Source organism: Sturnira hondurensis, unplaced genomic scaffold (genome assembly GCF_014824575.4).
Source record: "Sturnira hondurensis isolate 20B ecotype Veracruz unplaced genomic scaffold, ASM1482457v3 Scaffold0022319, whole genome shotgun sequence".
Taxonomy (NCBI): Eukaryota; Metazoa; Chordata; class Mammalia; order Chiroptera; family Phyllostomidae; genus Sturnira; species Sturnira hondurensis.
This window is the reverse complement of record NW_028094950.1, coordinates 185,750-199,117: the sequence shown is the minus strand read 5'-3', so window position 1 is coordinate 199,117 and position 13,368 is coordinate 185,750. Positions and strand designations below refer to the sequence as shown.

The window sequence follows — 13,368 nt, the reverse complement described above, 5'->3', positions numbered from 1 at the left end:
AAGTGATGATGCTATTAATATCTGAAAACTATTTGGTCCCTTAATTTAGTCCCTTAGATTAACACTAAAATTGTTTATCTGTTAAAGTACACAGCATAAGCTGCTTTGATATAGTTCAGAGATTTTCAACCTTTTTCATTTCATGACACACACAAACTACTAAAACTCTACGGTACATGAAAAAATATGTATATATTTTTTGCCAATCTAACAAAAAAAAGGTAGAATTTTGATTCTTTCACACTGGATGGCTATTGTGTTGGCTGTTGTCATTTTTTTATTTGACAATCTAAGGGAAGAGATCAGTGCCCCTGACTAAACAGTCACGTATTGCATGTTTTAAAAATTCTTGTGGCACACCAGTTGAAAATCACTGATATAGATAAAGGTGAATGTAAATAGAAACACCATAACATTTAAATTAGGAAAGTGTAAACTAATGGGAATTTGGAGAATCAAAAATTATTTTTTTAATTACTGTGCAATTTCTAATCCAAAATCTTTTTAGTACCCTTAGAGTCCCTAAAATATCATCTGAATCTTATTATATATTACAATATTCTCAACTGTGGTAAATATTTCACTTCTGTTCATTATAGTTCAAATAAAAAGCAATAAAACTGGGCACATGAGTTGATTTTCTAAAGGTAACCCCCTTCCTTCTACCCTCATTTAAATAAAAATCACACAATCAGCTGAGAAAAAAAAATCATTCCAGTTGACCCAAAAATCAATTCACTACAACATACACAATATATATATATATGTGCACAGTAATTGATTCAGAATTGAAACACCCAAACAGAAAATCAGAGTTCTCAAGGTTAGAAACATAAGTAAAAATATACCATAATTCTAACCATAAAGTAGTAAAAATCATGCTAACTGGAAAGAAATTTGATATAAATTACTTACATTGTAAAATGAAGGTAGGATTTATGTACAGCAGCAGCTGATGACTGTTTCTTTGGTGATCCTGAGTGACAACTGGACTCAAAAATTGACAGGGCATTCTCGTCTTCACTATCATCTAAAATTAGAGTATCTATATCTGTCCAAAGAAAAAATATCACAAAGACTAAGGCTTATAAAGTCCTTTAATATTAGTCAGTTAGCTCTACAAAAACTAAAAACAATTGTTTTAAAAATCAAATGATATTAACTAATTATCAAATAATACAGATTGAGCAGGCAAATTGACAAACTAAATGTTTTGAATAATTTATAAGTGAAACAAATGTAATTCTTTCACCTTTACAAATTACTTAAGTGTTACAGGATATAATTTAGGAGATTTCACTGATCACAAAATGACTACAAAAGAAATGGCACTCTCATAAAATAGCCAGCCACTTACCAAAGGCCTCTAAGTTTTGACCAAAACCAGTACATTTCATCTATGATATCTAGTATAACTAATAGGGCACTTGACCCAGAACCAACATACCCAGTGGCTGGCCCCAGACCCCACCAGGATGACCTGGTCAGCTGCACAAGCGGCAAACAGCAGAGGGAGATCTGGGCAGGCACCAGCCCCCGCTGGAGCAGATGCTGCTTTGCAGGATCAGCCCCCGCACGGCAGTGAGCTACCACAGGAGGGCTCACAAAACCCACACGGGATATTCCTGGAGCACCTAGCTCAGTTTACCAAAGAGATTGCACCACTGAGCCACAGGACACCTACTACACAAGGCCACTCTACCAAGACATAACAGATCCACCTAACACACAGAGACAAATACAAAGAAGCAGCCAAAATGGGGAGACAAAGGAATATGCTGTAAATGAAAGAACAGGAGAAATGCCCCCCAAAAGCTTAGAGCACTGGAGTTATGGCCAGTTCTTACAAAAGTGACATCTAACAAACTAACCCTTATTTTTTCACCTGGTACATACACACATACTCGTATATACCTTTTTCAAGGAAAACCTACACTAGCTGAGAAAGGAGTCTGGAATTCCATGGAAACAAAGACAATCTTTAAAACGCACTCAAGTAACATTGGTCTCTCTAGGTGGGTCTTACGTTACTGTTCAATAGACTAACAGAAACTGAAATCCCTATTGAGAGTTTACTTAAAAATTTACCTGGACTACAACCAAAATATTAACAGCTGAACTTCATACATACCTAACAAAAGTGCCATCAATTCATTCAATAAAAACCAGTGCTACATGTGTAGGAGAAATGGGGGAAAAAATTAAGATTTACAGAAATCATACCCTTCCCTCCCCAAAAAGGGGGAAAATTATACTTTTTAAAATAAGACACTGATTTATGCTGGCAGATGTGATTTTCATGGCTTTTAAATGCTAAATATTTGCCCTGGCTCCTGTGGCTCAGTGAATTGAGTGCTGGCCTGCAAACCAAAGGGTTATCAGTTCAATTCCAGGTTAGGGCTTATGCCTGGGTTGTGGGCCAGGTCCCTAGTAGGGGGAGTGCAATAGGCAACCATGCACTGATGTTCCTCCCTGTCTTTCTCCCTCCTTACTTCTCATTCTAAAAGTAAAAAAACAAAATCTTTTTAAAAAATAGAAGCTAAATATTTAGCACAACTAATATCGTAAAAGTCAACCTGAAAAAGAATTATCTTTTGAGTAATAATTTCATACACAAGGAAAAGATACTTGTCTAAGAAAAATATTAAAAGTCCAAAACAAACCAGAATAATATATGTAAATAACTAAAAAAATTCTTATTAATCAAATAAAATTTGATTTCTTTCTCCACTGGTACATAAAAAAATATTTGAAATAAAGCACACTCTATACTTATGAAGAGAAATTGTAAGAGAAAAAGATAATAATGCTGTAAAAAATGCTCAAATGGAAACAAAACAGCTCTCATAATCTCTCAGAAGGGAATGTAAGATTTTTATGACTTTCAAAAGGGAATGTAAGTTTTTCAAAAATTAAAAAATTGGGGGGGGGGAATACATATCCTCAGTTATGAAAACCAGAGATTAAAGTGTATGACTTATGGCAAAGTACCTGGCTCAAACATAATAAAATACATATTCCCTTCCCTATTTAACTAATTTAAGAAATGGAGTAATCCGGACTTCCGCCAAGATGGAGGCATAGGTGGAAACACTGTGCCTTCTCCCACAACCAAGTTTGAATACAACAAAGGTTTGGAGAAACAAAGACACAACCAAAGAACAGAAAATTGAATTATACAGAAGTCCGACTACATCTAACCGTTCAACGGGGACGGTAAGAGGGGTGGAGCCAGCAGCGAGCAGGGTCGGGCAGGACAGGGCCCCCGACCCAGGTGCGCAGGCAGACGGGAACCAGTTGGGGTGCGGGGCAGACCGCGGGCGCATATTCGCGCACAGTGAGACAGACCACGCAGGCCCCAGGGGTCGAGGGCTGACAGCGGTGGCACACTCGCGTGCAGTGGGACAAAACACGTGGGCCCGGTGATGGCAGCAACTGCGGCACCGGGAGAGAGCCATGGCGGCAGGCCACGGACAGGACGCCATAGTCCCTCTTTGACCCCGCCCCCACATACAGCGTCACAACCCAGCGACTTAGTTGCCCTTCAGCACCGGTGAGGGCCGGGGTGGCAGGCGGCAGACGGGACGCCAGAGTCCCTCTTTGACCCCGCCCCCACATACAGCGTCACAACCCAGCGACTTAGTTGCCCTGTTCTAGTGAACACTTTAGGGCTCTGATCCTGCTATGGAACAGGCACGAACAACCCGAAAGATGGCACAAGAAGAACTCAAAGTCCCAGAGCCAATAACTCTAAGCGACCGAGAAATTGCCAGCCTCTCAGAAGCACAATTCAAGACACTGTTTATCAGGATGCTCACAGAACTGGTTGATTATAGTCACAAATTAGAGGAACATATGAAGGCTAAACTAATTGAAATGAAGGGAGATGCACAGGAAACCAATAGTGATGGAAAGGAAACTGGGACTCAAATCAATGGAATGGACCAGAAGGAAGAACAAAACATCCCACCAGAAAGGAATGAAGAAATGAGAATTCAAAAAAATGAGGAGAGGCTTAGGAACCTCCAGGACATCTTTAAACGTTCCAACATCCGGATTATAGGGGTACCAGAAGGGGGAGAGAAACAGCCACGAGTGGAAAACTTATTTGAACAAATAATAAAGGAGAACTTCCCCAGTCTGGCAAAGGAAATAGACTTCCAGGAAATCCAGGAAGCTCAGAGAGTCCCAAAGAAGTTGGACCCAAGAAGGAACACACCAAGGCACATCATAATTACATTAGCCAAGATGAAAATGAAGGAGAGAATCCTAGAAGCAGCAAGGGATAAGGGGACAGTCACCTACAAAGGAGTACCCATCAGACTGTCAGCGGATTTCTCTAAAGAGACCTTACAGGCAAGAAGGGGCTGGAAAGAAGTATTCCAAGTCATGAAATCCAAAGACCTACAGCCAAGATTGCCTTATCCAGCAAAACTTTCATTTAGAATGGAAGGACAGATAGAGTGCTTCTCAGATAAGGTCAAGTTCAAGGAGTTCATCATCACCAAGCCCTTATTATATGAAATGCTAAAGGGACTTATCTAAGAAAAAGATGAAAAATATGAACAGTGAAAGGATAGCAATCTCACAGTTATTAACAACCACACCTAAAACAGAAGCAAACCAAGAGGACAGCTAGATCAGGAGTGGAACCATAGAAATGAAGAACACATGAAGGGTTAGCAACAGGGGAGTGGGAGGGGGAGAAGGGGGGAGAAGGCACAGAAAATAGCATAGATGGTAGGTAGAAAATAGATAGGGGGGAGGGCGAGAATAGTGGGGGAAATATGGAATCCAAAGAACTTGAGACACATGGTTATAAACTAAGGGGGGGAGAATGGTGGGGGAGGGAGGGTGCAGGTGGAGGGGAATGAAGGGGGGGAATAGAACAACTGTAATGGTATAATCAATAAAATATATTTAAAAAAAAAAGAAATGGAGTAATCCATGTGACAGTTCACGAGAATCCATCCCTAAAAAATAAAGTTTCCAGAAAATAAATTTAGAACAGCAAGATTCACTGAACATTGATGGTTTTTACTATATATGGTATTATCAATGTTAATATAATTCACTGAACAATTTTCTATTTGGTACAGACCACATGCTAAACAGGGTAATAGGAACTGGGAAATGAAGATAATTAAAACACATTACTTTTTCCTCAAAGTTCATGTGCCTTACTTCGATTAACATATGAACCTAAAGTTTCCTCTAAATGAGTGACATTTTTAAAGGCAGCTTTCAAGTTTTTTATCTCAGATCCAAACTACAATCCTGAGACGAGAATTCCATACCTTTTCTAAGCAGGTCTAATTTACTCCCTCTCTAAAAATTTACTCCATTAAATTTTTGGACTGCAAACTGCACACTGCCCTGCCAATCACAACAAAATATATTTGGTGAGTAGAATCCCTGTAGCACCACCCTCCAGGGCATGGGCCCTGGAGTCAGGGTCCCTGGGCTTGTGTAAGCCCTAGAACATGCTGAATGACCCTATGTAAATGACTACCTTCTTCAGTCACTCAGTTTCTTCTTTTACAAAATAAGAGTACCTACACTACAGAACTGTTATGAGGATTAATAAATGACAATTTATGCAAGGGTTTTATAATAATAAAATAAATGTAAGCCATTGTTAGTGTAGTCAACTTCTCAAAAGATTATAATACTCCTATGTTAGGACAGTCAGAATGTCCCAAGAGCAAATAAAAAGCAGAAACATTCATTTGTTCCTTTTATAAACATTCACTAGGCAACTATACCATATGCTAGGCAACATGCCAGGCCTGGAATACACAGTTGTGAATGACGAAGATGTATTTTCTAAATTCATGGCAAATACAAAAGAGTCAAAATTTCTTTATGCCTGTACTTGTTTCATTTTAACAATATGAAAAAATAATTGATAGTACCTTCTTTCTTGTCACTCTGGCTAATTTCAGCATGAGGAAACACTTTTTGCAAGACGGCTAGGATGTTGTTGAAGCTTCTTTCTAGCAGTGGCCTTATGATGGGGGATAGTGCATGTCCTGAAGACATGACAGCACGCTGGGAAGCAGGCACAATATTCTGCATTGCATGATAAAAATCTTGGGCGTTGAGCACTATTGAGGAAACGTCTAGCTGCAGTTTATGGCTGCTAGCATAGATCTGGGGGTAGCGCCTCCTCAGGGCGATCAGAGCAGCTTCGGTGCACAGGGCCTTGATATCAGCTCCACAGTACCCTAATGCACAGAAGGAAAAGGATGACAAAGGTAAGTTCATTCTTCTAAGTACCGACTGTGTTTTGCAAATATACAAAATCAATAATTATTTGTAATTTTATCAGCAAAATAAAATCTGTCCATTTAAAATCACCTAATGAAACTGTTTACTCATTAAAACTAAAAATGTTTTGAATGTCTTAATGAACTAATAATGAACTAATAATATTAAAACAAATCATATATTTTGTGCCAATACTACCAATTGTAATATGCAACTTTTCTTCAGGAAAAGGCTTTAAAAGAATAATAGTTTCATCTCAATCCTTCATCAATATTCCCAATCATTAGTTTAGTCTTTATAACATTACACTTACCTATAAATTTTTCCAATATTACAAATTTCCAAACACATATAATAGAGTAGTACAAAGCAGTACATAAGCAGAAACTTCAAACACAGAGCTATTCTAGTTATTACCCAATTACTCCAAAAATTACATTTTAAAGCTGTGATCATCTCTGATATTTCCAAAGGTATTAAAGAGAGTAAGAATTCATTAATTTTTCACACTGACTTTATATATATTTATATATTCAACTTATAATGACATTGTCTAGTTCTAAGGGTCATACCAACAAGGGCATTATCCATTGCCCATATTTAAATGATTATAATAGTTAAACAACATATCAAGGCCCCAGTGCTTTTAAGTCATATCACTTATTTAAGCAACAAATACATACAAAATACATAAACTATTAGGTCTTTACCGCAAAAAAAAAGACCTCTCAAGCTAATCATGTTGTTTTTTTACATCAGCAATTCAACTTGCACCTGGCCACCTTTATCAATTATGCCAGCAAGAGGAACCACGGGAACTAGTTATAGAACATTAGTCCCTAAGATCTTCAAAAAGTAGTATCAGGTTTATCTGTTTATACCTCAAAATTACCTCAATGAATACTAAAATACCGAAATAAAAATAGTGATTTGACAAGAACACTAAGAGGGGCGAAGACATGGCCCTAGACTAACTGGTAGAAAAAAAAGAACATTAAGGGACACACCCGTATAAATCAAACTGCAAGCGATTCACACACCTACAGCGAACTATACCCCTATTATCAGTAAGGGAAGTGATCCTGTTAATCAAGTCCTACGAATAACAGAAAAATCCTCTTTAGCCTGGTCTCTCTGTTTTCCATAGCACTCACCTCCTAATCGTTTACCTATTAGGTTTATTGTCTGCCTTCCCTAACTGCAGTGTGAGCTCTGACAGCAAGGGCTTTTGTTTTGATCGCTAATGATTCTCAAATACGGAGAATGATGCCTGACTTGGCATTCAGTAGGTATCCAGTAAATGTTTCTTGAGTGAAAGAATGAATGAAAAGAAAAAATAATACCTCCAAGGTTATAGTTTGGGAAGGTAACACTGTTAGGTTACCATGCACTACAAAAAAAAGTGGATAAATTATTTCTACTGAACTTTTTTCCCCTAAGAATTTTAAACACTTTTATTATTAAAGCAACTTAATCACTGTGAAACAATTTCAATGAAAATTATGAAAAAAACATAGTACTGCATTCTTTAAGAAACATTTACTCAGAGTTAGGGGGAAATTTAATATGACCTGTAAGAATTTAATTCACAGACAACTGTAAGCAGATTAAATATTAATGGGGTCCCATGAGAGCAATCACTCTCCCAAATGATTCTGCAGAAAATAAAATTTACCATTCCTCTCTCATTTTTTTCTATTTCTTAGTGATTAACCCTGAAAAAAGGTATCTTTTCCTGTGCCTACGTATCTGTTAAAATTAGCTCAACAAAACAACTATAGAACACCAGCTCATTTATGAATACTTAATGAAATCATCCATTTGAAAAGAAGAATAAACTATCTTCAAACAATCTATAAACAACCAAATTTCTCTTTCTTCTTTAAAAGTATATTCACAGCTAGTGAACATACTATATGTGAGCTAATTTTGAGTGCAAAACCCAAGTTAAAAAAATTACTCAGAAAAAACGAAAAAGTCACTGAAGGGTATTTTATGTAGTAAATGTTGTCATAATATTTATGTTTGATATAACAATGTTAATAATGTACATAATTACAATGTATTATTCATTTACTTAATTTAGTAAAGATAACATAAAAGCTTCTCGATAATAATAGATCCCATTTAGAGAAGTAAATTTTCACATGGATGGTCATAAACAATAGACTATAAAAAATGGGATTTATCTTCTTTACATTTGCTTGTGAATGAGAATCATTCATTTTTATCTGTAGTACTCAACCTTGAATCTGAATAAACAATGAAACTAAAACAAAACAGATTCCCAACAAACTTAGTAAATCAGAATCTCTTGTGATTCTGATCATGTTTAATATTATAAATGTACATTTTGAGGCAGCTTTACAAGTGAGTCTGATACACAAAAAATTAAGACCTATGCATTAAAATATGACCAAAGACACTGAAATACAGAACAAGCTGACAGGGTCCAGAGGGGAGAGGGGAGAGAATCACAGGGGAAGGGGAAGGACTCACATGAACAAGTATAAAGGACACATGGACAATAACTAAGGTGGGGGGTGGAAATGGGAGGGAGGTGGGGAGCACTGGGGAGGCAGGGCTGGGAATATAAGACAGAAAACTGTACTTGAACAAGAATTTTTTAAAAAAAGAATAAATAGTTTAATTTAAAAAAAGACCTATGCATAATAATATACTTCCATTATGAGACTCTAAAACAGAATTAGAAGTACATCAAAACTATGGCTAAATAGTTTATATTTCAGGTGACCTCATACCCTAGTTTTTAGGCTTCATCTTGTCATAATTAAGAGCATATTTTTTCACTCTCAGAAGAGTCCTAGTCTAGAAAAGTAGATACAACCATTGCAGAAATAACAAAAATACACTATTGCTTTTTGAAAGTTAAAAGTTGATGTTAAGGGGAAAAAACCAACATTTCATAACTATATTAATTCTACCACTACAATTGGTACTAATGAACTCTACCATTACAATTCCATAACCATACTAATTCTACCACTACAATCCTAATACTCTGATGAACCGAAATAATCTTGATGCCAAAGAAAAAGCATTTTTAAATACTGCTATTAAGATGGAAGGAAATTTGTCTGAAATTGAAAATACAAGCTATTCAAAGAGGTTATAGACTAGAAATAAGCAATAATAAAATTTTATAAGTTATTCTCTAAGTAAAACATCAAACATACTGAAGGCTCACAAGATAGATGGCTCAATGATACACTTCCATTCGTTTTGGCCCTCTTAGTGAAAATGAATCGAGAAAGATGATTAGGTTTAAGCTCCTCGTTAACCTTAAGCTCCTACTATATGAACACATGTTTTGGATACCAAAATTATTTGAACACTACTTAAAAATCACACCTTTATGCATGCAAATACCTCCAAGCACTTAGGAATTTATTTAAAGATAACAGCTACCAAATCCACAACCTGTAACAAGAGGTCAGCCACCTTGGCATTTGTCCATCAATACTGCGTGTTCTTTGTTAGGCACAAATTGAACCCACACATGCTAAAACATGTGTGGGTTATAAAAAGTGATGAGTCTATGATGAATTTAAAAGGTATTGCTATTTCATTTTTGTTTGAAGACCTGCATTTAATTTTTTCATTTGAATTGGGTTTTTTTAGTGGAATAAACATCACAAATCAAAAACATAATAAAAAATTATAATGGACTTTTATGTCTTTCTCCAAGAAAAAAATGGTGTATGTATGTATGTATATATATATATATATATATATATATATATATGCAGATTCTAAACCACTATGACCACCACCCCAAAAAACGCAAGAGAAGTTTTTCAGTCCTATAGGAAATTATGTCTTAAAATTTTTTTAACTTAAGGAACTGACTGAAAGCTAAAATAAATCACTTGAAAAAATTATATGTAGTGGTCTTTGGAAATGAAAAAGAAAACCAAGGTTCTAATATTTAGAATGAAGTATTAGAGTATATAATATTTCACATGGTAGGCAGGGTAATGGAAAGTAATTTTAAAATACCTATGTTTTAGGGAATTTCCAAAACTATCTGAAGACTTCTGCTTGTTTCAGTTAAGGATCATTCTGTGACAAATTCACAGAAAAATCTAAAAAGACTTTCCCAGTCTGCTCTGTACTCTAATACAGTATCACAAAAATAGTATGAAATAAAAGGGGTCAAATTTCAAAATAGAGAAAGACTGGATTCTGCATCAAATACCACCCTCTCCCATAGCAGCACAGGGCTTTGTGAAGATCAAGCCAAATGTACATGAAATGGGTTTGGCGCATGCTCTCTGATACCAGGCAAAGCTTAAACTGGAGTACTGCTGGAGAGATTTACGTTTTCTCCTCACCAGAAGATGTCGAGGTCTTTGAGGTTCAAAAGCTGAGAGATGCTGCTTCGGAGATGGAGGTCCCTGTGGATGAAGAGGATAATTCGGATGTAGCTAACTGAATGGACTAATGTTCTATTTAAGTTTTAATTATTTGATGGTGGATCACAATGATTTTTTTTTCACTAGGTTTGTTCTTTCTGGTTTTGGTAACTTTAAAGTTTTTTCCAAATAGGCTGTTAATTTTTAGTGGACTTATTTTGGGGATGTCTTCATAATGTTTTAAAAGTTCATGGAGAGAGGTCTTTTAATTCTAAGAGGAAAATAGACAAAAGATAGAAAAAAGAATGAAGGAAAAAATACATATGTGTATACTTGATTGCTTAAATATGCATTCATTTTATTTCAGACCTGATTAGAGCCAAAATCCCTGAATTACATCTCCTGTGTATGGTCATGTATTATGTAACAAAATACTCTCGCCACACCCCTTTTAAGACTGTAGTATTCATTCACTCTGTGGGGAGATCTTCCACTTGTGAATAACTTAACATCAAATTGGAAAGTTCTGTATTTGGGGAAACACTAGAGGATGCCACTAAATATGTTTTCTGAAGACTCCTCTCCCTCAACTTCATGAAGATGGTCCATCATGAAATCTGCAAAGTAAAAGACTACACAGTCCTGCCTTAGATGTGAACCTTTATCTTTCAAGTTGACACTTGTTTTTCTTAGTAAAATTTATGAAAGGGACAATTCCTAAAAGGAAACACTGTAGTAACATTTTGAAAATCCAGCACTCCCTGAAAGAAATATGACTACTGAGATTTATTAGTCAATCACCTAATGGCAGCTAAAATCCTAATTTAGAAGAGTTCATACCTCAAGCAAAATGTTTAAAATAATGTTTACATTTAAAGGTAGAGCCATCCATTGCACAAAGACATAACTATACTCATTCACATTCAAAACATAAGGGAAAAGGAAGGCTCAACAGAGCAAACAATGACAATCAAAGAATTCAAATAGCACTCACCAACACATTTTTCAGCCAATTCACCTAAAAAAGCATCTGACAATTTTGGATTCCAGTCCCTGGTATGAATCTGTAGTATGTGTTTTCTTGCCTAAAAAGAAGAACACAAGTAAATAAATTTCTTAAGAAAAGAAGAACAAGTTAATAAAATATATCAACCCTCCAAATATTTGTTCTAGAACAAATTATAGACTAAGCTATATCTCAGAAAAGCAAATGTTTCTTTTTAAAGAATTTAAATTATCTTGTCTTCTGCATCAATGCTGATTCCCATAACTCTGTGAGCTATGTAGTAGAGATCACGTCTCCACTTCACAAACTAAGATGCTTAATATTCTGAGAGGTGAAGGAACTTGACACTTGACTAGTGGCACATATGACTAAGTGACTGACCTAGGACTAGACAATTTCAAAACTAAATTTCACTTTTCCACCACATCATTTTGACTATCTGAGTACATATGAATAAGAAACTCTGTATTATAATAACTTTTAGACAAACTTTATCGATTTCATAGAACCTTTGGTTCTATCATATGTATAAAGTATTATAGCTGACCATAAGCTAAACAAGTAATTTAAATTTTTTTTTAAGTTTGAAGTCAAAAGTTTTCAATTAAGTAATAAAATATAACGCACAATATTATCTTGTGTTAGTTGACCCTTCGGCATTGAGAAAACAGTGAAGAAATAAAGTTGAGTCACTGTAGTCAAGCTGGTAAATTACTAAAATCAAGCAGGCTGAGGCACGAGGAAACTGTTCACAAGTGCAGACCCCTTGATACCCATTATCCACACCACTGGATATCTGGAAGATTACCATCTCAGACCGACCCAGAAGCTAAAAATGCAGGGCTGATTCTTCTCAAGAATGTAGCTTTTACAGTAAGAACTCTCAGATTTTCTTTCTTCTTCAGAACACTCTGGGTGTATTGCCTAGTTATATTTCTGGTTCACAAATCCTAGGACCCTAGAATAAATCTTTGCCATTCATTTCTAGCCAAAGCCTCCTGATTCCTTGTGCTTGATGAACAGCATTTAATATATAACACAGTAAATATCAATGGAATCCATTGAAAAAAATTAAAAGTTTAAGCCATTTTACCATGATTTTTTCAAAACAGCATAATCAAAATTGTTCACGTCTTTTCCTCCCATAGTAAAAAAGAAACACTGAAGTATAAAAATCCATAATCAGCTAATACCACCACCGTGAAGAGTCATATCAGAAATATTTGTCACATTTGTCTTCTTTCAAGGAAAAACTTGAATACACTTGTTTCCCTCAACACTACTACCTGAACTTTCTGAGACTATGAAAAAAATTATAACCAACATTATAATCTTACTGGCGTGATTAGAAATTTGGAGTGCTCCAGCAAAAAAAAAAAAAAAAAAAAAAAAAATTTCAAGTTGTCCAGAAATATCTTGCTCAAAAAGTAAACAAAGCCTGGAATCAATCAATAGCTATTGCTTCAATTCCAAGTTCTAAGTTAGGTGTTCAGCTACCAAAAATAAAGCAATGATGTGATATTTATTTTCTTCCACCTTGAAGTATCTTAAACAGATACTAAATAGTCAAGGTCCAAAAAAATATCCTACAAGCTTATAGATTCTAGATTATGACATTAAAAATCTATACAGAGTTCATTAATAAAGACCTTTAGTGAACCAGAAACATAAGAAAAATTGAGCTGGAAGAGACCTCAAAAAAGATCTATTCTTACC

At 35.6% G+C, this 13,368-nt stretch overlaps 1 protein-coding gene across 5 annotated transcripts in view; it reads right to left on the bottom strand.

The window, feature by feature from the left end:
- ATAD2B (ATPase family AAA domain containing 2B) overlaps nucleotides 1-13,368 on the bottom strand; it is a 137,158-nt gene that overhangs the window by 61,699 nt on the left and 62,091 nt on the right. For all 5 annotated transcript variants that reach the window (XM_037035451.1, XM_037035452.1, XM_037035453.1 and 2 more), the window contains exons 15-17: nucleotides 11,641-11,731; nucleotides 5,916-6,227; nucleotides 916-1,051 (exon numbers count right to left, since the gene is read on the bottom strand). In XM_037035451.1, coding sequence (XP_036891346.1) covers nucleotides 916-1,051; nucleotides 5,916-6,227; nucleotides 11,641-11,731 — 539 coding nt within the window. The remainder of the gene's footprint in view (nucleotides 1-915; nucleotides 1,052-5,915; nucleotides 6,228-11,640; nucleotides 11,732-13,368) is intronic.